At 37.4% G+C, this 27,442-nt stretch overlaps 1 protein-coding gene across 4 annotated transcripts in view; it reads right to left on the bottom strand.

Annotated features, from left to right (window-relative positions):
• The window catches only part of arhgap4b (Rho GTPase activating protein 4b), a 35,347-nt gene extending 9,686 nt beyond the window's left edge, over positions 1-25,661 (bottom strand). For 2 of the 4 annotated variants that reach the window (XM_048177548.1, XM_048177550.1), the window contains exons 1-16: positions 25,365-25,661; positions 15,361-15,873; positions 14,916-15,087; positions 13,359-13,521; positions 13,142-13,204; positions 11,529-11,702; positions 11,265-11,393; positions 10,324-10,545; positions 9,559-9,660; positions 9,221-9,406; positions 7,661-7,745; positions 7,356-7,383; positions 6,865-6,961; positions 2,036-2,096; positions 1,664-1,741; positions 847-975 (exon numbers count right to left, since the gene is read on the bottom strand). In XM_048177548.1, the coding sequence (XP_048033505.1) occupies positions 847-975; positions 1,664-1,741; positions 2,036-2,096; positions 6,865-6,961; positions 7,356-7,383; positions 7,661-7,745; positions 9,221-9,406; positions 9,559-9,660; positions 10,324-10,545; positions 11,265-11,393; positions 11,529-11,702; positions 13,142-13,204; positions 13,359-13,521; positions 14,916-15,087; positions 15,361-15,427 (1,756 nt within the window). In that variant the 5' untranslated portion in view covers positions 15,428-15,873; positions 25,365-25,661. Of the gene's footprint in view, positions 1-846; positions 976-1,663; positions 1,742-2,035; positions 2,097-2,324; positions 2,353-6,864; positions 6,962-7,355; positions 7,384-7,660; positions 7,746-9,220; positions 9,407-9,558; positions 9,661-10,323; positions 10,546-11,264; positions 11,394-11,528; positions 11,703-13,141; positions 13,205-13,358; positions 13,522-14,915; positions 15,088-15,360; positions 15,874-16,035; positions 16,172-25,364 lie in introns of all 4 variants that reach the window. The other 2 variants (XM_048177549.1, XM_048177551.1) reach the window with 2 other exon arrangements.
• Positions 25,662-27,442: the final 1,781 nt, after the last annotated feature.

The following is a 27,442-nucleotide window of genomic DNA, read 5'->3' as shown; positions in this document are numbered from 1 at the left end:
CGACCCAAGGTGTGTATGAGTGTACATATATTTTTTCTGCACAACAATAATTGAATCTTAGATGACGGAATAAGTGCAATTCACCTTTATTCCACAAGGTGGCAATGTCTGATACACAATGCTTAAGTGACAACTCATTCAGACAGAAAACGAAATAATAAGAGAAACATGAAATGGCTCAGCGATTTACTGCAGAGCAAGTACTGAACGCCATCAAATATGACTGTAACTGTTACTGGATTGATCTGGTGAAGCTGTTAGCGATCGAAATTTTGATTTTGAAGATGTTGAAAATTATATAGTTTTGAGAATATGTTTGAGATCGCGAATGGGCTCATATTCGTGAACTCAAACATAAAACTAGCCTATTATTTGCTGAATTTACTGGGAAATGAGCTCTGACGAGGACAGTGATGATGGCATAAAACATCTGCTCAAATGGAGCCCTTTCAAGCTCCAAAAGGTAACAAAATATGCTTTATTTTATTCTTCTGTAATTGTTACTCTAATATCAGTGGAGTTTTAAATTATCGCGTCAGGTAGAGATCCTTTCGTGTTAGATATAGATCCGGGTCGATAAAGACCCGAATATGTAAGAATGATTAGCGAAACAGTCAGGCATTTAAGGGTTAATTTATTTCTTTAAAAAAAAGCTTACTGCCGCCAAACTTTGAAATGGTGCTACCTTGTGACCCAGTTGGTTCAAATTAATTGCAGAATGGCAATTAATATGTTGAGATGTCTAATGCAAATTAAATGTCAAAATACTTTTTTGGGGGTGAATGAATATGCACACAAACACACAATAAAACAGAAGAAGAGAAAACACATGAAAAGGCCTCTTACGGACACACTCCATGAGCTGGCTAAAACTCTCCTCGGGGAACAGAGCTTTCTCTAGACCTCTGAAATACAACTTCAGAACCCCTGCCACTGAATCAATGTCACTCTCACTGTCGGTGAGCGGGTCCTCTCCTGCAAAATCAAAAAAAGAGAGAAGAACAGTCAGCGAGAAGAGAAAACAGACAAGAGACTGAAAAAAGGCGGATTTGTATATAAAAATCAGATAATATACACTACCAAAAGTTCAAACGTTTGGGGTCGGCAAGATTTTTAAATGTTTTTGAAAGAAGTCTCTTATGCATCAAAAATACAGTCAAATTGTAATGTTGTGAAATATTATTTATAAATATATTTTAAAATGTAATTTATTCCTGTGATGTCAAAGCTGAATTTTCAGCATCATTACTCCAGTCTTCAGTGTCACATGATCCTTCAGAAATCATTCTAATATGCTGATTTGCTGCTCAAGAAACATTTACTTTTACTCTTTTACAATCAATGTTGAAAGTTTTTAAAAAATTTTGTGGAAACCGTGATACATTTTTCTCAGGATTCTTTGATTGACAGCATTTATTTGAAATAGAAATCTTTTGTAACATTATAAATGTCTTTACAGTCACTTTTGATCAATTTAATGAATAAAAGAATAAAAAATGTCTTACTAACCCCAAAACATACATTTAGTCGGCCATTATTGCAATATAAACACTGTCAGAGTGATTTATTTTTATTTTGCGATAATAACCAGACAAATGTGCATTACTTCATGTTACATTCTTATGTTAATACACCTGTATTCATCAATTTAAACATGATATACCTCTTTCAAAGGCATCCCTGATGAGATTGACTTCAGTCTGCGATCCAGGAACTCTAAAAATGCCTTCATGATGCAGACCTGTGAAAACATCACATTTATATTCACACATCCATAAATAAATACTCGTTTACATTAATACTACCAACATTAAAAAGTTACACTCAGTAAATGTTCTATTAGCAGTCAGCTATGAATAATTTGCCTTTTATTAGGCTACTGATATATGACTGTAGTCTTCATCATATGTGACTATAAATCATTTCAAACGTATTTTAACATGTATTTTGTTTCATTATGTGTAAAACTTATTTAATGAGGAAAAATGACTATATGACTATAACTATAATGTAACTATAATAATGACAGTTTTACCGTGCAGGTTGATGAAGCGAATGCAGCTCTCCACCACCAGGGGGATCTGTTGCCCAGAGCTCTGATAGAAAGAAAATGGAGGGAAATTGGGAATAATAATTACACACATCTGGATGGGAACAGAGTTGTATAGGAATCAATAATGAAAGAAATAAAACAAATATACATATTAAGTATAGTAAACATAATGTGCCAAGAGAGAGACAAAAAGTGCAGAGAGCACAGAAATAAATTTACCAACACAAACAGATGCACATAGATGCATGCATGACAGGGGAAACAGCTGTACCTGAGTCCTCGACATCCGCCTCCTCCTTCTACAGTCACAGCCAGCCAAGCAAGGAAAGAAAGAGACAGGAGGGACATATAAAGGAGGAGCAGATTGTGTGGCATGACCAGAAGGAGTGTGTAACATGAAAAATAGGGAGAGAATGACATAAAAGCAAACAAAAGCAAAAGCAGTCAGAAAAAGGGAAGAAAAATCGGGGTATGGGAGAAAGACAAAAACAGAGAACAAGGAGTTTAGATGAAAAGCAACATGTCAGGGATGCTCTGTTTTAATGTAGAACTGGCTAGACAAGAATAATGGGCTTAAAGGCAGCATAAAATCAAAATTAGATTTTGTTAGTTATATGCTAGTGTACTCCCATTGCCAAAATACACTTTTAGTAGATATATACACACTACTGTTGTTGGTGTTTTGGGCATGGATGCATTAAACTGATCAAAAGTGGCAGTAAAGACAGTTATAATTAGGGTAGTTTACCAGTTTGACGATAAAGCGTGATAAAATATAAAACTGTAGCATTTCATATTTTAATGATCATTAAAACTATATTTGATAACCACGATTTGAGAAACTCACAGTAAAAAATATCCAGCATTAAGCAAAGTTAGTCTCAACTGGCCTTAAAAGGCCATTTTATGCCAATTTACAGTCTTGATTTTGTTTTTAGGCTCTACTAGAACAGGTTTTCATGCTTAAATGTTCAAAAACACATTATATTTTACATATTTTAAATTGTTGCAGCACCTCTCTTTCCAGTCTGGCAGTAGCGCTCTGTTTAGTTCCGTCTCTATGAAGCCCCGCCTTCTGAATAATGCAGTGTGCTCTGATTGGTTGGCTGGACCAGTGTGTTGTGATTGATCAACTGCTTTGAGCTTGTTAAGGAAATGTCACGCCCCTTACCGTAGCCGCAAATTTCAACACGCTACTAACGAAACCCAACCAGACACCCTTTTTTGCCCTGGGCGGGAATTATTTAAATATTTTGTGACGTGTTTGTTCGCGGAAAAAAATTTCAGGGAGCTTGGAGTGGTCTTTGTGCTTTGTAACTTTGCAGACCTTTTTCATGCTCAACCAGCAATATTACACACTAAATAAAGTTCAAGTTTCATAAGCGCCATCTACTGTCAGAGAGTGGATTTTCATTCAACCTGTCTGCCATTTTTGTTCAGAGCAATGCAAAATTTTTATGCAATGTTGTAAATTTTAAAAGCTTGATGCAAAATAAGCTAATGTGCATTCTAAAAATGTAAATTCAAATTAGATTTTGATCATTTATCATAACATTTTATCATTTGTCATAAAAAAAGAACACATTCAACATGTCACCCAAACATCTTGTTTCAATGGGAAATTCGTCAATATAGGACACAAAACTATGCTCGTTAAGGGATTTACAGTCTTTTAGTGTCAGAAACAACATGGTAGCATAGCTCGATGCCAACAATGTTCCTCAACCTGATTTAAATCCACTTTGCCAGAAAAATGTCCATTTTACTAGGCTGCACCCATTGATCAACCAATCAAGCCAAAAAAAAAAAAAAAGTGTTGTTGGCAAAGCAGTTCTGTGGCCCTGACTGCATTATCCAATTATTAGCGGTGTAATGAGAGTGCACATCTCATAGATTTACTGTCCACTTAAGATGAAGAGATACACCAGCCATTGCTAATGCAGGATGTAGCAGACACTGTTAGACACTTCACCACAAGAGAATAAAAGTGTGAGAGAATGGAAGTGAGTGGACGAGGGAAGAAGGAAGTAGTTTCTCATAGTGCAGAGAGCCAGATGGCAGAGCAGTGCTCTACAGGCCTGAGCTCCCAGGAATAGAGAGGGACAGAAAGACTCACGGTGGGAATCTCAAAGAATAGAGAGCACCCTGCTGAAACCACTAGCGTGACTGCTCACCAGCATATGCTGTCTGGTGGATGGTGGCTTCCCCAGTAGACTGTTTAACCAGCAACATTACACTTGCTGACCAGCTTCACCAGAAAGACCATGCTGGTTGACCAATTTGACCTATGTACAATGTTTGTTGTGCTCAGAATAACATTAAATCACCCTTGAATAGCATAGAAATGGAAAGCTGAGAAAAAAATTGCAGAACTACGTAAAGTATATGAGTTTCTTTCATTTGTTAAACACAAAAGAAGATATTTGGAAGAATGTTGGTAACCAAACAGTTGGCGGTAGCCATAATATGGAAAAAAATATTATGCTGTTTGGTTACAAACATTCTTCCAAATATCTTCTTTTGTGTTAAACAGATGAAAGAAATTCATACAGGTTTGGAATAACTTGAGGGTGAGTAAATGATGATAGAATTTTCATTTTTGGGTTAAATGTTGAATAAAATGTTTAAAAACTAATCTAAATATATATCGTCCCTTGTATATTTATAAATAAAATGGTTTATGAACATTATTTGTCAATCACCCAAATGCATGCGGGTCTTTTCAGCAGGGTGAACTGGTGTAGGTGATCTTCTAAGGACACTGCTAATGAGCCAAGGATATCAAGTGCAGATAACATGGAAAGCAAAAATATCACCTCTTAGATGGTGCAGAATTTAGCTGATCTTATACTCTAGCTGTCATGAGCTCTATTGTAAAAGCTCTATGGTTACCGCTAGGGTATAAGCTCAAAAAACTTGAAAGTGTGAAGTCTGGAGTTCCCCAGTGCTATCAGAGGGCTACATCTTGAAACCGCTTAATCTTGTAAAACACGAAGTCAGCAGAGCAAATGAGAGTTAGCCAAATGAGGTATCATATGATGCTAATAAAATCCCATTCATTTTCTCCATATAGATTTTTAGACAAAATAAAAAGCAATCTATACTTCTGTAGAAGCCACAAGAGTAATTTGAACTTCATCTTTAAGAGAAAATATGCTTAATAAGTGAATTCCCAGTAAAGCAACAAAAAATACAGAAATCACACGGAATCACACGGAAAGAGAAATTGCGACAAAAGAGCTCAAGAGAAACATCCAACTCCCATGAAGCATAGGATGTAAAAAACAGAGATGCATATCTGGTACATAACTGAAAATTGTATTATTATTTATGGTTATTTAATAATTTAATATATATTACTTTATATTATTTTAAGTAATTATAATGACTTAATTATATTTATCAATAATTATGAATTAATATTATACATTTATCTATTTATCATTATATTATCTATTATATATATATATATATATATATATATATATATATATATATATATATATATATATATATATATATATATAAAATTATAATTTAATTTACTTATTTTATTATAATATTTTATATATATATATATATATATATATATATAAAAATGATTTATTTTTATATTAATTTAATTATAATTACTTAATATATTTATCAAAATTATGAATTAATATTATACATTTATAATCTATTATTATTATTATTATTATATTATCTATTTTTATATATATATATATAATTATAATTTAATTTACTTATTTTATTATAATATTTATATATATATATATATATATATATATATATATATATATATATATATATATTTATTTTTTTTTTTTTTTTTTTTTTCAATAATTATGAATTAATATTATATATTTACATATATTTATTTATACTTTACACATTTATATATACATATAAATATGTAAAATATTTTATATTGTACCTTGGGTTTTTTATTTGGTCATTCACAGTGCTTTATGGGATCGTAGTTCATTCCCTGAGCTGTTCATTCCCTGTTTTTATTTTTAAATCCCTATGGAGAAAACAAGGAAGAAATTCCAGAACCAAGGCTATTAAAAAAAATGGCCAGTCACTGTTACGCACTGTTAGCAGCAGTTTCAATGAGAAGCAACACACATTGTTTTTATAGGCCATAACATGGAAGAGGCATCAAATACGAGCATCAAAAAACACTACACTAAGCAAGAGGCTTTGATAACTGTTAAAATGATGCAGCGTTCAGAGAACAGCACAGTGGATCTTATGAGCACAAACATGCACAAAATATGCATGCCTTCACTCACACACACAGGTGAACACACATTTTTGTTGCTAGGCACATGGATTATTAGGCTGCACAGATGCCTGGAGAGAAAACTGTGAGCGCGTCTGTCTCACCCAATTTAATAAGCAGCCATGTCACATTATGGAAATAACATAGCATGTCATTTCAAATAAGATTCGGTAACACAATCGTGCAAACCGCGCCAATGTCTCTAACCTTACTCGGGGAGCATGAAGCGATCACATTATCTCCATACATGCTCTCGTTATTTAACATTCCCTTGTAGATTTAAAAGCGACTGGTCACAAAAAAAAATTCACAAGTAATTATTAACAGGCCACATTAATAATCAGACAGAGGGATGTCCATGCTCATAGCCTGCACAAACGCAACACACAAGACCAGAAGCACATGAGAATGAGGCGCTAGTGTTAAGGAAGCCATGGAGGGAACGGAGTTAAAGGAGCACAGCAAGAACATTACAGAAATCTATCTGTAACAGAGCAGAGGGCTGTCAGCCACAGGGCTATACCTGAATGAAGGAGAGCATGTCTCCAGAGAAGAGTTTGTGGTTGTACTGGGAGCAGGGCCTGGCTTTCCGCACACGCATTGCCCTACCAGGCTGCATTCTGGGAAATATATACACCAGCACTCCACTGTGACACTATGGCATCAGTGTACTCATGCAAACATGCTAACATAACAGTAATTCACACAGAACAGACAACAACACAACAGAAATGTACTCTAGAGCATGCACACGGTCAATACACACTCTTATTTATCCCACAATGAGATGTTTTAGCCTCATTATGAAATTGATTGTGTTTTGTGCAATCACTCGAGTCATTTAAACTGATCGTTACACTTCTCAATGGAGCCGTCTTAATTTCTGCTGAACACGCAAAGACCGTGAGCCAGGAAACAAGAGCAGATGTTTGCTGGATTGCGGCCAATGTTGTCAGCACATGACTGTGTGAACAGCACATAGTCACAGAGAGACAGATGGGATGGGAGACGTACCTGGAGGGATCACTATCAATGGCCTCAGCTGCAAAAGAGAAAGAGAGGGAAATTGAGGGTTGAGAGTTCCTCCATCACACAGTTTCCAATACTACAGTTACTAAAGTCACTGTTGCTACAATCAAACTATGGCAACTTTTATTGTGGTAAGGCATCTTACACCATCTTACCTAATATCTTATGAGAGGTATAGGGACAAACCACTTTTACACATGCATGTTTTTCTTAGATTCATTCTTTCTTTTCTTATTTACTGCTTTTATTTTTATTTTTAGTAGAATAGCTGATTAGTTGTGGTTAGTTACCTTTCTGTATGGCCTCTTTAAGTAGGTCATGCTTGGCTTCGAGTTTCGAGATCAGAGAGCTGCCGCTTACATGCTCCTTCACTTTCTGGAAAAAAAAAAAATACATTGAATAAATGATTGACTGTGTCATCGTTAGTCAAGGTATTTACTTTTCTGCTATATAACAATATATAGCCAAAAGTATACAGTACACTACTATTCTTTTTGAAAGAAATCTCTTATAATCACCAATACTGTTTATTTGATCAAAATACAGTAAATCTTGCAGTAATATTGCAAAATATTATCACAATTCAAATGACTTGTTTTCTGTTGCAAAATATTTTAAAATGTAATTTATTCCTGTGATGCAAAGCTGAATTTCAGTCTTCAGTGTCACATGATCCTTCAGAAATCATGCTGATTTGCTGCTCAAGAAACATTTATTATTACTATCAATGTTGAAAACAGTTGTGCTGCTTAATATTCTCGTGATACATTTTCAGGATTGTTTCATGAATAGAATCTTTGCTTTTTTGAACTTGAAAAGAAGCATTAATTTGAAATAGAAATACAAATCACATTTACAGTCACTTTTGATCAATTTAAAGGGATAGTTCACACAAAAATGAAAATTTTGCCATGATTTACTCACCCTCAAGCCATCGTAAGTGTATATGACTATCTTCTTTCAGACGAACACAATCAGAGATATATTAAAAAATATCTTTGCTCTTCCAAGCTTTATAATGGTAGTGTATGGGGCTCAAGATTTTGAAGCCCAAAATAATGCATCCATCCATCATAAAAGTAATCCATACGGCTCCAGGGGGTTATTAAAGACCTTCTGAAGTGAAGTGATGGGTTTTTGTAAGAAAAATATCTATATTTATAACTTTATAAACTATAATAACTGACTTCCACTAATGGCAAATCTAGATCTGGCGGAAGAGTGACCTCTAACCCCACGCATGACGCACTGACAAATGAGGAAGCGCAGTTAATAGAGCAAAACAAAACAGCAGTCATGAATTAGAAGTCTAAAATGAGAATTTTTAAAGAGAAATGTCAGAATATGAGAAGAGGAAGCTTAAGTTTGTTGCTCAATTAGTTTGAAGCGCGAGAGGCGTCTACTCTCCTAAGCTTACGCTACTCCTACATCCTACGCCATACGTCGGGTCAGAGGTCACTCTTCTGCTGGAACTCGACTTGCGTAAGGCCATTTCCGGAAGCCAGTTATTATAATTTGTAAAGTTTCAAATATGGATATTTTTCTTCCAAAACCATTACTTTGCTTCAGAAGGCCTTTATTAAATACCTGGAGCTGTATGGATTACTTTTTTGGGCTTCAAAATCTCGAGCACCATTCACTACCATTATAAAGCTGGGAAGAGCCAGAATATTTTTGAATATAACTCTGATTGTCACATACACCTAGGATGGCTTGAGGGTGAGTAAATCATGGGATAATTTCATTTTTGGGTGAACTATCCCTTTAAATGAATACTTGCTGAATAGAAGGAAGTGTCCACATATTTTTGGTCATATAGCACATCAATCCATGTTGGGAAGAGATCTTACTGTGAAGTAGAAGGTCTCTGTGTCCTGTTGATTGGCTCTGCGTTTGGCGAGGCTGGGTTTGGCTCCTGTTCCGTCACCTGTGCTCTCCACTGATGGGGTGGCGGAGGCGTCCGGTGTGGGGTTGCAATCATCATCACAGACGCTCTCCAGAAGGTTTGAGTGTGTTGCCTTAAGTGTCTTACTGACCTGAAGAAATTTCACAGGTGTGAGATATGCGAGTGGCACAGAGGGATGTTCAAAGACCCGCTTGATAAATGAAAATAACAGTTTGAAAGAGAAGCATAGTGCTGCTATAAGCATCTCTGTAGGAGGAGTGCACCAAAATAAAGAGATTTTACCTCATCAGTTTCCAAGGTAACAGATGCCAGTCTGGACTGAAGCTGCTGGAATCTGGTCTCAAGCTCATACCGCACCTGCCCTTCTGCGCTCACCTCACACACCTGTCACATACACCAGATGTTTTTATTCCACATAATGCCGGCCTCTAATGATGGCCACATGACCAGCACAATATTACTGATTTTATCTTGGTAGCCCCTTATTATCAAACCCTTTAAGCTGCCAAAACAACTGGTGGTCACTATAAAGTTCAAGACCAGTGAAAAAAAATAAACTTTTTTATAAACTATTCAAAAGCTTGGGGTTTATGCAGATTTTTTCATGTTCAAGTACCTTATGCTCACCAAGACTACAGTAAAAACAGTAATATTGTGAAATATTGTAATTTAAAATAACTTTTCCCTTTTAATATATTTTTTAATCCTTCAGAAATCATTCTAATATGCTGATTTGCTGCTCAAGAAACATTTCTTATTATCATCAATGTAAAAAACAGTTGTGCTGCTTAATATTTTTATGGAAACAGTGATTTTTTCAGGATACTCTGACAAAAGAACAGTATTTAATTGACAGATTTTTTTGTAACATTATAAATGTCTTTACTAATGTGTATAATAAATCTATCGTGTATTTATATATCATGTATTTGTATTAAAAAATTACAAAAGTTTAGTTTCTTAATATATTATATTACTATTATACACATTACATCACCAAAGTATTTCAAGGATTTCATTCATTCAAGAGCTATGCTCATGCGTTACCTGGTCTCCTTCATGGGGCTGGTACAGAAAGCGGAAGGGCAGACAGAATGCTGTGTTGTGGGCCTGAAGCAGAGCATCTCTATCTTGGCTCTGGTTGAGTCCAGTCACTGCTGAGTCTAGCTGCTGAAGGCCATTTTTCATATTCTGGAGGGCTCGGTTTCTGTTGGAGAGGTATCCGCGGATAACCCGAGACACAGATAGGTGGTACCCCAGATCTGTGCACTGCATTCGACATCAGCCAGATGGCAAGACAAAGAAAAACGAGGAAAATACAGTCATTGTTTGAGCAAACATGAATGTTCTGATTCACGCTCACTGACTAAACCTGCTGTGATGTTTTTGACGTGACATGTTCTACAATGTGCCTCAGGCAATGGGAAAAACAAACCACCCGACATGAAAGCCGAAGATATCAGTGCCACAAAAGATGCACACTACCAATCAAAAAGTGGAACAATAGTGAAGTCATTGACACTATGAAATAATACAACTGGAAGTGTGGGAATTATCTAGTGACTTCATGAAGTGCACCCTGGGATTCTTTTTAACAGTATGCTGTATGTATACAGTATGCTGGACACGTATTGGCTCTTTTCGTTCATCTTTCTGCACCAACTCATTCATGAAAAACAGAAATTCATATATAGGCCCTATTTATATTTTCATTAGAAAGCTTTTAAAGCATTTAAGCATAAATCTTTATATCAAAAGCTGTTTAAGATCATGAGAAACATAAATCAGTCAAGCGTGCTCATACTTTTCACTTGTAGCGTAAATGGTTTTCTCTAGTGTTCTCTCAATGGACACATTCTACATATAGTAAATACATTAGCTAAAATGGTCTGTGCTATTTTTTGGCCAAGGGTCAATTCAAAATGAAAAGGGAACTAAAACAACCAGTGTCTAGACAGATTGTAATGGGACAGCAGTGTTAGACTCACATCAATCAGAGTGCAAATATCCTGCAGATAGTACTTATTCATAGAGGCATTAGCTGCTGCCAAGTTGAGCAAGTAGTCGTTACGAGCTTTAGTGCATTTCAGCTGGGTTTCCTGTACTTTCCCTTGTCTCTGTAAAACAAACACATGTACAGTGGAAACTGGGGGGGTTAGAGATAAAGTGAGATCTTGCTCTTCCTGTGCCATCTTCACAGAGCAAAGCTCCGGATGTTACAATCTTTCATTTTCACAAACCACCGCTTTTACCTTCTCCATCAGTCTCTCCATTTTTTTCACAGAGCTGCGCCTCTGCCCCCCTGATTGGCTGAGCCCGAGATCAGCTGACTTGCCCGTCTGTTTCTCCTCCAGTCGTGTGGCCTCTTTGAGCTTTCCTTCAGCAGCCAGACAGTCGATGTGGTACTGATGATAAGTTTTCAAAGCCTGTAAGGAAAAAAAAAAAGTTTAAAACAAGGTAAACTTAGTTGAGAATGAAAATTGTGCAAATTAATAATAATAAATCAGTTTTCAGTAATTTATTATATATTAATTTTTTTGTTAGATTCAAGAATGAAACGAGATAAAATAATAATAATAACAAATAATAATTATTATGATTATTATTATTATAATTACAAATGTTTATTTTTACTCCATATGCCATTTTTTATTGTTTTTAACATAAGCAGCCAGATATATTAAAGGGGTCCTTGATTATGATTTCACTTTTTTAACTTTAGTTAGTGTGTAATGTTGCTTTTTGAGCATAAACAACATCTGCGAAGTTACAACGCTCAAAGTTCAATGCAATGGGAGACATTTTATTCAGAGAATATCTTTTTTTTAGAAATCGCTTTTTTTAAAGGACCAAAAAAAAAAAAAAGGCTGGTATGGACTATAACAAGCTTCTTCCCAGGTTGGTGACATCACAAAACACCAAAATTTACATAAACCCTTCCCCCGGGAACACGCAACCAAGGGGGTCATTTTGGCTGCGTGAGATTCTCCAGCTTTGTTGTTGCTGAGCAACCAAAGCGCAAGCTGTTAAAGCTCCACCCTCTTCTGGAAAGGGGGCTGGGAGCAGCAGCTCATTTGCATTTAAAGGGACACACAAAAATGGTGTGTTTTTGCTCACACCCAAATAGGGGCAAATTTGAACAACCTATAAATGATCTGTGGGGTATTTTGAGCTGAAACTTCAGACACATTCTGGGGACACCAGAAACTTTTTTATTATATTATTTTTTCTCCATGTGCAAATCTTTTTTTAAATTATTAACATAATAAGCAATATATTTTAAGCTTACTGTTCGATTTATACAAAGTTTGTCAATGCGACATACTCAATTACGTCCCATTTTACATACTCTAATAAAGCCCTATTTTTATTTTTTATGATCAAGCTTAGAGTATTTACTTTCAGAGACATTAATACCTTCTGAGACTGCAAAAAGACACACGCACACACAATCACTGAGCCTCCAGCCAAGACACTTGTGATAGGCAAGCTGTTTGTCTACTGGAGGGTAGAGAGCACACAGCTGCTGTCAGCCGGGGTCAGTGGGCTTGATCTTGCAGCTCTGACCTGAGCACAGCTAGAAAAATGAGCTCTGGAAAGCAGGGGGGCATGTGGGCTTTTTTTGTTACAGGATGGACTAAAATGCACTGAGGTCTATAGAAAGACATGCAGACACATTCAGTTGTGAATGCATGAGCAATTTATGTGCATCATGTGGTATTTAGTCAAGTTTAATCATGCTGTTTCTGGCTGCATGAGATGATGTAATTCAAAGCTGATGCCATTTGGACTCTATTTCAGTTCACTAGAGCGCGTTGCTGAGTATAAATTTAGCATGTTCACAGCAAAACGGCCTCCGACTTACCGTCTGCAGCTCTGTGGTGACTTTCAAAAGCTCATCCTGCATCTGGAGTCCCACCTCCTTGCTCTGAAACAGAGAATAAGAGTCAGTGTGAAATGAGGAAGATTATTTGGCTGTTTTGTGTGGGGGTGTTTTATGTTGGTAAATAAGAGAGGAATAGAAAGAGGGAAGAATTGGACATCAGAGCTGGTAATATAACGGCAGAGAGAGATTTCTGTACCCGCTTTGCCAGGCGGTGTGTGTCCTCTATGCAGTGTGAAAGCCGCTGCGTGAGTGTGTTGCCACAGAGCTCGCTCAGTGAACTGTGATCTCTACTCTCCTGCCTGGTCTGGGTCAGCAGAACAGACCAGCACTGCGCCACCGACAGGTCTAACTGCTCCTTCCTAAAGAGAGACAAGAGCAGAGAGAATAAAAGAGATGGTTAAAGTCACAATCTATTAGAAGTAGCAACAGATCTTTTCATAGATATTTTGATGTAGTTCAGTGTGAAACGGACTCTTGAAAAATAAAATATCAGTCGGTTGTTGATTGGGTGAAGGCAGATCTGAATGCGAGCTTGCAGTTGATTGTAAGAAATGAGCAGTTTTAAGCAGACTAATTATTAGAGTATTCTTGCATATGTCACCAAAGAAAAGTCTCGATTTTCGCCGGAAGATCCAGTTCGATTCAAAATTACGAAGTCAATTAAAAAAAACGAAACATGTATGGATGAATCATTAACAATATGATTAATAGTTAATATTAAAAGTGCATGTTTACATGGGAAAAAAATAAAACACAGTAATGGATCAGTGTTTTTGCATGAATTGGTTGAGTGAATGATTCAATGACTCACTCACAAACAGTCACTTATTTGGTTACTGAATATTTGAACAAATCTTTGCATGAATGCTTCATTGACTCACTCATACAAACAGCCACTCCAGCCACTCCATCCATCCATCCATCCATCAACCCATCTATTCACTCACCTATCTATCCACTCATCTATCCATCCATCCAATTATCTATCTATCTATCTATCTATCTATCTATCTATCTATCTATCTATCTATCTATCTATCTATCTATCTATCCATCCATCTATCCATCTATCCATCTATCTATCAATCTATCTATCCACTCACCTATCCATCTATCCACTCACCTATCCATCTATCCACTCACCTATCCATCCATCCATCCACTTACCCATCTATCCACCCCTCCATCCACTCACCTATCCATCCATCCATCCATCCATCCATCCATCCACTCACATATCTATCCATCCATCCATCTATCCACTCACCCATCCATCCATCCATCCATCCACCCATCCACTCACCTATCCATCCATCCATCCATCCATCCATCCATCCATCCATCCATCGACCCACCCATCCACTCACCTATCCACCAATCCATCCATCCATCCATCCATCCACTCGCCTATCCATCCATCCACTCGCCTATCCATCCATCCATCCATCCATCCATCCACTCGCCTATCCATCCATCCATCCATCCATCCACTCAGCTATCAATCCATCCACTCGCCTCCATCCATCCATCCATCCATCCATCCATCCATCCATCCATCCATCCATCCACTCAGCTATCCATCCATCCATCCATTCATCCATCCATCCATCCATCCATCCATCCATTCATCCATTCATCCATTCATCCATCCATCCAATCACCTATCCATCCATCCACTCACCTATCCATCCACCCATCCATCCATCCACTCACCCAACTATCCATCCATCAATGTTAAATGCATGGTGGGTACCTCTTGGTCTTCACTGTGAACTTCTCGCTGAGCTTCTCCAGAGAACGGGCATATTCTGCCTCAATCTCCCCCCGTCTGCGCAGGTACTCGCTTAGATCCTGCAGCTGTTGTGTCTTGACCTCCACCTGCGCGTCTAGGACTTTTAGCTGCTCCGATAGCTGACCACGCACCTCTGAGCAAAGAGATATATGTATGGATGGTTTTCAGCACAAAAAGCAGCATGAACTGATGAATTTGTATCCCCCTGCACTAGTGGCTCTGGCCTGGGGCTCAGAGCTGATTGGATGAGGGAAGACAGCATCCCTAATATTGCCTGCCTATAAATACATCACGTCGCAGGCCTACATCTTGCACATAGAACAAACATTAAATTTTTAGATGTACATGTAGTCTGTACTAACCAAGTGAAAGAAAGAGAGCATGAGATCAAATAGATTTCTTTTACCTTTGATTTGAGTCTCATACTCCGCCAGACTCCCCTTTTCCTTCCTCAGTTTTCCATGTGATGTCATGGTCTCCTTTGCTGGTGTAGTGCTCCTGTTGACTTGTTCACGGTAGCTCAAAGTCTGAGATGATCACGCACAAATTTTGTTCCTCTTCACGACAAAAATCCTCTAATTCTGTATTGGTGTTTTTATTTTGCAAAATGATTTATATTTCCATGTTCGGTTTTGAGTTCATACTGGACTACTAAAGAAAAACCTTTTCACTCTTTTCAGTCCTTCAATCCGTGCCCTCAGCAGAAACGGAACAGGGAAGTCTCTGTGTGCATGTGTATGTTTGTGTGTGAGTGTGTGCGTTTGTGAACACGGAGGGAGTTCCAATCCAAGCAATTCTCTCTCAGCGCTGAGCTTCTGCATTTAAAGATTCGTTTTCAGAGCAGAGAACGTTGCAGGGGCCTGATAGTTTTCTAGTTGTTTCCTGAAACTCCTGAGTGGTTAAATGTGATTGTCCTTGCCTTGAAGAGACAGTGAGAGATACACAGAAGAATGAGAACTTTAGTAAGAGCTGTAACGAAGACAAGTGTACAAGACAGAAACAAACCATAAATGGAATATGGAAGTAAATACAAGATAAGAGACAGACAGGAGAGGAAGAGAGATGCAAAAAAAAACGTTACTTCAATATGACGTGTCGCGGGCACTTCCAGAAGACTAAAACGGTTAAGCGAAGAGAACACACCTGCCCACATCCTGTTTGTCTTCTATAGTGTGTGCAATTCAAAAAGATTCTCAGATGAAGACATCCTGTCAATCCTAAGTGAAGTATCCACACAACACATTTTACTACTAAAAAAAACAACCTATCACGTTCGACAGTTTCACACTGAATGTCAAGTTGCAACCCAATACAGTACCAAAACTGTATTTACTTTTGTACAATGCAACCTGTCCATGTTGGCACCTGCTTAATTTGGCTGCTTCCACAAGTGACAGATCAGTTTGCATCAAAAACAGAGTCTGATTAGATACAGCCTTTGAGAACATCAAACGATATAGAAACCGTTTTCTTCTCTTTTAGGAAGCCTGTTTATTTTGCTATCCTATCTATGAACAATTACATGGTTAGTTGCTATTTATTATTTGCATTTAGCATCTTCAACGCTGTCTGCAATCCAATCAGACAAACCTGTGACCCATTTTTTGATCACGACCCACCAGCTGAGAACCACTGGTCTAATGCTTGAGCTAATAACTCAAATTAAAAGGCCTTAAACACATTAGAAAGGTAACGGAGGATTTTTTTGGAAGATCTGACTTAGCTCTGACTCAAGCTATGTGACTGATTGTTTGTTGTGGGATGGCAGCCTGAACTGCGCAGGAGTTCCTGTGAGTTGCGCCAGTGATGGCCGTTGGTCGTAAGAGAGGGTGGAGGGACCTGAGTCATCGTGGCTCTCGGCACAAACACACACAGTCATAATAGTCAGAACAGAGAGTGCTGCTCCAGCACTGTGCATTAAGAATTTAGAGCACCACACATGTATGGTGAGCTTCTTTGTATATAACCTGAGAAATGCAAAAAGAAATGTTCGGCACATTGTGAGTTAATGTACATACATTTAATAAATGGGCTTCTCAAGAGAGTAATATGTCTCATGTATGTATTTAAAGGTGCCCTAGAATTAAATATTGAATTTATTTTGGCATAGTTGAATAACAAGTGTTCAGTACATGGAAAAGACATACACTGAGTTTCAAACTCCATTGTTTCCTCCTTCTTATATAAATCTCATTTGTTTAAAAGACCTCCGAAGAACAGGCGAATCTCAACATAACACCGACTGTAACTTAACAGTCGGGGTGTACGCCCCCAATATATGCCAGCTCATGTTCAAAGCATTAGACAAGGGCAGGACGTCTGGAGATGTGTACAGCTGAATCATCAGACTAGGTAAGCAAGCAAGAACAATAGCGAAAAATGGCAGATGGAGCGATAATAACTGACATGATCCATGATTACATGATATTTTCAGTGATATTTGTGAATTGTCTTTCTAAATGTTTTCGTTAGCATGTTGCTAATGTACTGTTAAATGTGGTTAAAGTTACCATCGTTTATTACTGTATTCACGGTGACAAGAGAGCCGTCGCTATTTTCATTTTTAAACACTTGCAGTCTGTATAATGCATAAACACAACTTCATTCTTTATAAATCTCTCCAACAGTGTGTAATGTTAGCTTTAGCCATGCAGCATAGCCTCAAACTCATTCAGAATCAAATGTAATACATCCAAATAAATACTATACTCACATGATCCGATGTATGCATGCAGCATGCATGACGAACATCTTGTAAAGATCCATTTTGAGGGTTATATTAGCTGTGTGAACTGTTTTTATGCTGTTCAAGGCAAGTGCGAGCTCCGGGGCGGGGGAGCGGGAGATTTAAAGGGGCCGCAACCTATATATCGGTGCATGGTTAATGATGCCCCAAAATAGGCAGTTAAAAAAATGAATTAAAAAAAAATCTACGGGGTATTTTGAGCTGAAACTTCACAGACACATTCAGGGGACACCTTAGACTTATATTACATCTTTTAAAAAGAAGTTCTAGGGCACCTTTAAATTGGTGTGCATATGTGTTTTAGGTCCAGGATTCACAAATTTTTTGTAAGCCAAACAGCTCTGACGTAAAATGTTTACTTGAAGTACCCCCTGAGATTTTAAGTTAATATTTCATTTGTTCATGTTCGCAGTTCTCTGATGTTGTTAATGGTCGCACGACATGCAAGTAAACAAATAAAATATTGGTAACACTTTACTTGAAGGGGTGTGCATAAGACTGACATGACACCTTCATAATCATGACATGACACATGTCATGAATATGAAGGAGGTTTTATGAATGTTTATGACAACTGTCATTAAGTGTCATTCGCTCAATTATGTCATATTTAATGCAAAGATGACATTGTTTGAGATGTCCGAGTTATGACAACTTGACATAAACCAATACATCATAACCTGTCAGTGTCTTTGTCATGACAACTTGACATCATTTAGCTTTATGGGTTAACATTACATTAAACTGTCATGTCGTTGGTTTTGACATTGGCTGTCATGAGGCCATTATAATAGTGTCATAAATATGTATCTTGAGCTCAAGTACAGTGGTACAAATTGAACTTGTCATTAAAATGTCATTAAGTGACAAAACTCTGACAAATAAATTTATAACAGTGTCATGACTATTTTTCATTTCATGGTTGTTTTTTTTTGTTTTTTTAAGTTTCCTCCAACAGAAGGTCAGATAATAGACAATTTCAAATTTCGTAAAAAAGATGACACTGTTATAAAATAATGGTAACACTTTTTTTTAGGGTCTTTTAACTAGTTGCTTATTACTATTAGCATTCATATGGCTAAAATATTGGCTATTTATTAGTACTTATAAAGCACATATTAATGCCTTATTCTGCATGATCTTATTCTACATTCTTAATCCTACCCAATACCTAAACCTAACAATTAACTATAATAAGCAGTAAATTAAGAGTTTGAGGGAAAAGTCATAGTTAATCGTTTATATATGTGTTCCCTATACTGAAGTGTTACCAAAATAATGTAATGTAATGTTAACCCATAAAGCTAAGTAGTTTTTTTAAGTTTGATAATTAATCTGCTATGTCATGTTTATGACAGGTTATGATGTTTTGCTAATGTCAAGTTGTCATGACAAAGACACTGACAGGTTATGATGTATTGGTTTATGTCAAGTTGTCGTAACAAAGACATCTCAAACAATGTCATCTTTGCATTAAAAATGACATAATTGAGCGAATGACATTTAATGACAGTTGTCATAAACATGCATAAAACCTCCTTCATATTCATGACACGTGTCATGTCAAGATTATGAAGGTGTCATGTCAGTCTTATGCACACCCCTTCAAGTAAAGTGTTACCAAAATATTTAATGTTTTAGCAAATGTTTTATTTTATTGTTATTATTTTTAAATCATTTATTTAGTTTAATTGTATATTTTTGTGAATTTTGTGAATTGTATATTTGTGCTAATAATAAATTATTAGCTTTTCATTACGAATCCCAGTTTGGGAAAACATGTTTTAGGCCTTTGGATGCAATTTAATATATAAAAAATTATAATATACATTATTTTTAGGCAACACATTTCCTCGTCAACTGACTCCATGCAAAAGGCACATCATGCACTCTCAGTCATTGAGCGGTCATGACAGTCTCCTCTTCACTTCCTCCATCTCAGTGTTTAGAGGTCAAAAGCCTAAGCCAGCCAATCAGAGCTCAGTAGAGACTTCATTATGATAATGCTATTATTGATTCACAAGAGTTGAATCGGATTTGTGCACAATGGGGTTGAATTGTATTGCATTAGTTTATGCCAGCACTGCTGAATGCCGGTGCTTTTTTGATATATACTCTTGGCAGTAGTTTCACTATTTGCAGAAAAGATTGAAGCATTTTAAATATTAAATTCTAATCTGATATTTCAGGCAAAAAAGAAAACACTGTGTCCAGTCATCGGATTGCATAATTGCATTTAGCAATTCACAAATAAGCAAATCTATCATATACTGTATATAGGCTTATATGCAGGGCCGTAGCTGGGGTATCGCAGGTTGCTGTTGTGGGCCCACTTGAAATCTGTCAGCTACACATAAGCAAGCATATATATTGATCCAGCAGTGGAATGCCAGTGTGAAACCACTCCGGTGTCCTGACTGAGTGAATGTGCCTGTTTAAACTTGATCTGTCTGCTGTATTGAGTTAAAGAAACTGAGGGGAATTGGAGATCCATGGGATCAATCCTGTTTTACGCTCCCAGTGGAGGCTGGGAAGAAGCTGAGCTCTGGTCTTATCTCTCAGAGCAGAGGACCACAGGGAGCCCTCACACACACACACACACTGCTGAGATCTCTGCTGTGTTCTGTCATTGCCATGGAGTGATGCTCCAGCCGCACGGACAAAGGCACAGATATTAAAGGCTGAATATAATGTATCACAAAATATTTATTTAAAAGGAATAGCTCACCCAAGCTGCCCTTTTTGAAAATGGTAACCATGGCTGTCAAATATGACTTTCAAGGCAAATTTTTGCCTCAACAGATCACACAAAGCTATAGTATGGCTTCAAAAGACTTTGCTAATAGAATATGGCATTTCCAGCACCAGCAGTACCCTTACTTGATAGGCCTGGTGTATGCCGGAAAGCAGCGATCGACGTCACTTCATAGGCACCTCCTAAGTCAACCATGGTACATTGCTGTGTGCTGACATTGTGTTGCAGCGGTATCGTATTTCAAATATACATTTAAAAAAAAAATCGCGCCTCTTGTGATTTCATTCCCCTTATAGCACGCGCAAGTGACGATTCTCTGTCAACCAATCAACGTTCTGCAGTGAGACTAGCTCCACCCTTTAGCTACCAGATTACTGTGCTAGGTACCCCAACAGAAGGGTCCCAAAAAAGTGGTATGGTACGGTACGGTTCGGTATTTTGGTACCATTCAGAACTTCTGACAATCGAAACAGAAATCGTGTACCAACCGTATTGTACTGTACTGTACCATACCACTCAATGGAAGCCATTAGACTACATGGAAAAGGGCAGCTTCAACATCCTGCCTAATATCTCATTTTGTATTCCAAAGACAAAAACATGGTGGTGAAAAAAATGGGCGAACTATACCTTTAAATAACATTAAGCTCACAAACTGTGGAAGTGGAAATATCTTTCAAAGGTTGGGGTCGGAAAGATTCTTTTATGTTTTTGAAAGAAGTCTCAAGGCTGAATTTATTTCATCAAACAGTAATACTATGAAATATTATTCAATTTAAAACCTTGATACTATTTTCAGGATACTTTGATGAATATAAACCTCAAAAGAGCAGCATTAATTTGAAATAGAAATCATTACTTATCATTTAAATCTCTATACTGTCACTTTTGATCAATTTAATGCATCCATGCTGAATAAAAGTATTACTTTTTTCAAAAAAAATCTTATGACCATAAACTGTTGAACGGTAGTGGACCTACAAAACAAACAGCCAAAACACACAATGTATATTTCCCAGCAGCACCCACAAACTCTTTCCAGTCAATATGCCAACACAATACTCAAGTCACACACTATGATGTGCAACTTACCCATAACATTAAACGCCACTCAAAATGGAAACAAACCGACTTGTCTAATTACACAACGCTAAACCACATTATCATACCTACACAACAGCACAGAAACTCATGTGATGTGACCAGTGATAATTCGTACCACATCCGTGACAGTTAGACCTCATGCTCGTGATCTCATAAAGCTACAAATGTGTGTCTATCCAAAGACCTTATTAATTATCTACAAGTAAATGACATCACAAATTCACCAAGCACCAATAAAGTGAGCATAATTCTGAACATACATGTTATGGACTATGATAAAGTGCATTTCTGCAGAGGCAATTAGCAAATGTGGCCTGAGACTAGTAAGTTGATTAAGATATGCCTTGCTCTGATGGCTGCCCCCAATGAAACCATCATAAATGAGATCTTTGTAGAATCTCAATGGTTTCTCCTAGTCAGAAATGCAATTAAGTCTCCCGTTTTTCTCTTGAGGGAAGGGTACAGTAATCTCACTTAGATTCAGAAGAGATCTCAACAATAGCTATGTTTCCATCCACCTGTTTTTAGGCACATTTTTGGATAATGCATAAAAAAAAACCCTGGATGGAAATGCCAAGATTCGCATAAAAAAATGCATGTGCTCAATTGAGGTTGAATAAATCACTCACTTCAACAGTGGATGTGATTGGATAACTGGACTAACCTGCAGACCAATCACACTGCACAGCATCTCAAATGCTGATTTGATCATTCTGAAATGCCCGGGTCCGCCATCAGAATGATTTGGTATAATGACCTCCCAGAAGCATCTCACATGATTCTGTTTCCAAACACCAGACATCTGAACGCTAGAAAACGACAACGTTTATTGCGTTTCGTCTGCGCACTCTTAGACGCAAGTCATTTACTGTATGATGTAGGATAAAAGAGCCACAGTGGCTTCCACAATTGTAGCAACTTTCGTTTTTAATACAGATATTTTGCACCAATTTCCCAGGAAGTGACGATTTTGTTCTCTTGAACACATGGGATGGAAACTCTGCTTTATTCGCAAATGTTGTGATAATCCAATTTTGTGCAACTAGATGGAAACGTACAGTTGCTAATGTCTCAGCTCATACAAAACAGTTCAAATGTTTGGGGTTGGTAAGATGATTTATTGTTTTTGAAAAAGTATCTTCCAAGGCAATGTATTTTATTTCTGTGATGGCAATGCTGAATTTTCAGCAGCCATTACTCCAGTCTTGAGTGTCACATGATCCTTCAGAAATCATTCTAATGTGCTGATTTACCGCTAAAGATACAACCATGATACATTTTTTTTCTGGGCAGAATGGATAGATTGCAGAGCTTTGAGGGACAGCTCAGAGCAATAAATGTAGGAGCTGAGTAGAGGTCATGCTGAGATGAGACTGCTTATCTGACAATCACGATTCCCTTTCCTGCACTGTCGCTCCTTTTCAGAATGTGTACATGAAAACACACACTTACACACTCTCTTAAACACACTCTAATCCCATATTAAGAAGCTTGAGTCACTGTATTCTTTCCTGCACTTCTCCTGAAGTCTGACATTGTGACGTGCTCTGTGGGGTACAGAGAACACATCTCTCCTCTCCTTGCGTTTCATCCCTGCTTATCTGCCAAGTTTTGCCTCTGAAGACTCATACATCTATCCTTTAATCCCACTTTCTAGGGAGCATCTATCCAAACTGCTACATATCTACATTTAAAGGGTTAGTTCACCCCAAAATGACGACTCTGTCACTGTTTACTCATCCTCACATTGTTCCGAACCTTTATGATTTTCTTAATTCCATGGAACACAAAAGGAGAAGTTTAGCAGAATGATGATACTTCTCCTTTTTTCATAAAATGAAAGTGAATGATAACCAGAAACTTTCAAGCTAAAAAAAAGGCACTATACAAGTGGTCCATATGACTGGACACACTGTACAATCGGTTGTTTGAAAAACATACAGAAATTTAAGTCATTTTTTGGCTCTCACAACACCTGCATGTCATTTCAAACCTGTCATCATTTGAACAACAATCCAGAGTTGTTTTTAACCCCATTACTTTTCATGACATGGACAAAACATTCATCAAAAAAATATCTTCTTTTGTGTTCGGCAGAAGAAAGTAAGTCATACAGGTTTGGAACTAAATGAAGGTGAGTAGATGATAACAGAAGTTTCATTTTGGGGTGAATTATGCCTTTAAATTTCATTAATGTTCATGAAGGTTTGACACCAGAGATGCAAAATGTATCTGGTTCTTGTGTGTCTTGTCTCCAGTTGTACCATGCCAAATTTGAATATGAAAATCTCAATATTTATAATTAGAATATTTATTATCTGAAGATTTATCAATATATATTATTTGAATATTTTTATGCATTTAATATTTGAATATTTAAATCCCATAACTGAGATTTGAGAGCAAGGGTAGTAGCTGAGAATTAAATGTAGGTTTATTCCTCACATAACGCTATGACTTCATATTACTTGGAATATAGTAGGGATGGGCGTATCGATATGAAGTATCGATATATCGATACTGACGTTGAGTATCTAAAGTATCAATTCTCAAATTCTCGGAAAAACATAATACGTTTGAGTTATTTCACAATAAACAAAATTAAATAGTAGCATACATAGTTTGTGCAATTAAATTTATTTAAATTGAACATTAAAAGTTCATATTGATGTTCTATTCTGTAACTAATGTTGATACACTGTCAAAATACAAAGGTTGCATTTTGTGGGTGCAACAGCCTGTCACTGGCAGTCCCTTATGAAAATTACCCATTACTACAGTGACAATATTTCAGCTAAGCCTATAGTATTTGTTGATTTCCATGGTTAACACTACAAGTAAACATTTTAACCATGTGTAAACAAAAATATAATCTAATAAAATGCAATTAAGGCATATTGAATATTAAAATACCTTTCAAGTATAATGTTGAGTGGGTATCATTACCCATTTTACTCTTAGCAATTCAATAATTTAAGAAATTTTAAAATGTATAAATTCAAATTAGAGGTATCGTATCGATATCGGCGATATTGGCCTTGAAAGTATCGGTACTGTATAAAAAACAAGTGGTACCGCCCATCCATAGAATATAGTGCACAAGTCATATGGACTACTTTTATAGTGCTTTCTGTCATACTTGATGCCTGAAAAGCCCTGGTCATTATTTAATTCCATTGTATGGAAACGGGCAGCATGAACGCTCAGCTAAACATCTCCTTTCATGTTTGACAGAAGACAGACACGTCATACAGGTTTGTAACAACAAGAGGGTGACTTAAACAATGACAGAATTTTCATTTCAAGGTGTACTATTTCTTTAATGATGATTTGAGGTGTGAAAATGAAAGGCAGGAGGAAGAGGAAGAGAAAGAGACAGGGAAACCCTCAGTCAAATGACAACACCACAGAGGTAGAGGAGGTGAGAGGTGAGATGATGAGGCGGAAGACTGAAGCAGAGGTGGTACGGACTGCCTGATAACAATCAATGCTGCAGAGACACATAGAAAGAGGAAGCAGCCCGTCAGTTTGTGTCTTTCTCTTGCTGTGTGGCATTCATGCGCACAATCAGTCATATATGCAAAAGCACGTAGCCTATGTGAACGCGCTGGACGGATCTGCCAAAAACACGCACACACGCTCATCCTATTGAGAGGATAAACTAAGAAATACACAAACACGTCAGTGAACCTCCACTGCGTGTGTGAGAAGATGGAGGGAGAACACATAAACATACAACCGGTCACGCTGAGAGGAATACACAGTGCATTTATAGCCATAAATAATAAAGGAAGCCCAGTCTTACCTCATTCTCCTAGGATCTGTCTCTCGCTGGACACAGATAACAAACACTGTGTTTGAGTCTCACAGATTTCATGCAGTCAGCTTGATTTCACCCCCTCTGACACATTGTACACACATGACTCTCTCTCTCTCTCAAGAGTGCATTTACAATAAGGTGGAAGCACGCACATAAACACACAAGCATGCATGCTAGAAAACAGCTCCCCTTCTTTGGTTCACACACATGCATGCACACACCACACGCGCATGCTGAAACACAGCCTCTCACTCTGTCTCCTCAGCTCTCAGGCAATCAGAGAGAATGTCATAACCGAAGCCACGCCCACTGCGCCCCCCTCCCCGCAGGCTTACTATAAATACAGAGATGGATATGAATATGCTGTCTTGTTCTCTTAGACTTTCCCCCCTCCCGTTTTGTTCCATCTCTCATTCCTAATATTCCCCTCTCTGTGGCCATGAAATGCTTCTCTTATGACCTTGCATTGTGCTCGCGGACTACCAGCCCCCCTTTTTCTGCACGCGCACTCACACATAAACACACGTTCAGAATTAATGTACAGTCATTAATCTATTTAATGCTCTTGCAGATGAGCTATAAAACTGATGCTGATTCCAATTCAAAAGGGATTGAATGGTTAAGAGCTATAGCTGGGTGATAAACAAACAATGGCCGACGCGTACACACACACACACACATGTACACCTGCTGCTGGCACTGACTGTAATGGCCGGTTTACACAGAACGCGTTTTTACCGCTCCACTGCTCTGTTTTTTTCTTTTCTTTTCTTTTTTTATGTAAACATGCACCGTTGACCTTTTCGACGCGTCGAAGTTGAACTTTTTAAAACGTCGTTGTTTACCATTCTATTCTACCTACACCACGCGCGCGATGTCATGTGCTAATGACTTATCTGTCAAATCTATTATGCACTGGATGTGCAAATATTTATGTAGCTCATTATCTCCATTATTGTTATGCATACAATAAGAGCAGGGTACAACGAGTTTTTCGACAAGTTCGCACCTCACAGGAAATGGTGCCCACATAACCGCCAATTTACTCGGTCTTTACTCATCACAGAAACCACTAAAGGATACTGAGAAGTGTTGAGTGTGGGTCGTGACTTGTTAATGTGCCAGAATCATACAATTTGTTGTTGAAACATAAATGCTTGACTAAAGAATTTAGAAGAGGCAGGGTTTTTTTATATATATTTTTTTTTGTAAAAACACCGGGTTCATTTGCATATGCATGAGAACAATTTTAGTTTTGTAAATGAGAAGACCTTAAAGGGATAGCTTAAATAAAATGAAATAAAATCTTAAATGATTCACTCATCCTCATGTCATTACAAACCTGTATGACTTTCTTTCTTCTTCTGAACACAAAAGAAGGTGTTTTGAAGAATGCTGGTAACAAAACAATTTTGGTTACCATTGACTTCCATTGTATGAACAACAAAAAACATTAAAGGGTCAGTTCACCCAAAAATGAAAATTCTGTCATTAATTACTCACCCTCATGTCGTTCCAAACCCGTACGACTTTTGTTCATATTCAGATCACGAATTAAGATATTTTTGATGAAATCTGAGAGCTTTCTGTCCCTCCATAGACAGCTAATACCATTTTGACGCTTCATAAAGTTCATAAAGAGATTGTAAAACTAATCCATATGAATTGAGTGGTTTAGTCCAATTTTTCCAAAGAGACACAATCACTTTAAAAGACGAACAGATTGAATTTAGGCTTATATTCACATGTAAACATTCGTCAGCTCACACATCAACTGTGGTAAACAGAAGCTCAAGCATGTTTGCTTAAAGTGGAACTCAGTAAGATTTGCGAAGCTCCCCCTACAGGTTCCTTCACACTGTCGTAAATACTCCAAGTGCAGCTCTGGACAACAGCGACTACAACGCTCACCAGCGCAGTAGTTTTGCAAATACAGTACAAGAAAGAGGAGGTGAGTAATTTGCAAATACAGTAGGGCTGCACAATATATCGCATGAGATTGTCACGCGCATTTCGTCAGTAAAGCCGGTTCCCTGATTACCGCTAAATCGCCATCACCTGCT

The sequence above is a fragment of the Megalobrama amblycephala genome, linkage group LG24 (assembly GCF_018812025.1).
Source record: "Megalobrama amblycephala isolate DHTTF-2021 linkage group LG24, ASM1881202v1, whole genome shotgun sequence".
NCBI classification, from domain to species: domain Eukaryota; kingdom Metazoa; phylum Chordata; class Actinopteri; order Cypriniformes; family Xenocyprididae; genus Megalobrama; species Megalobrama amblycephala.
Note: the sequence above shows the minus strand (reverse complement) of the source record. Positions and strands in the feature narration are given on the sequence as shown.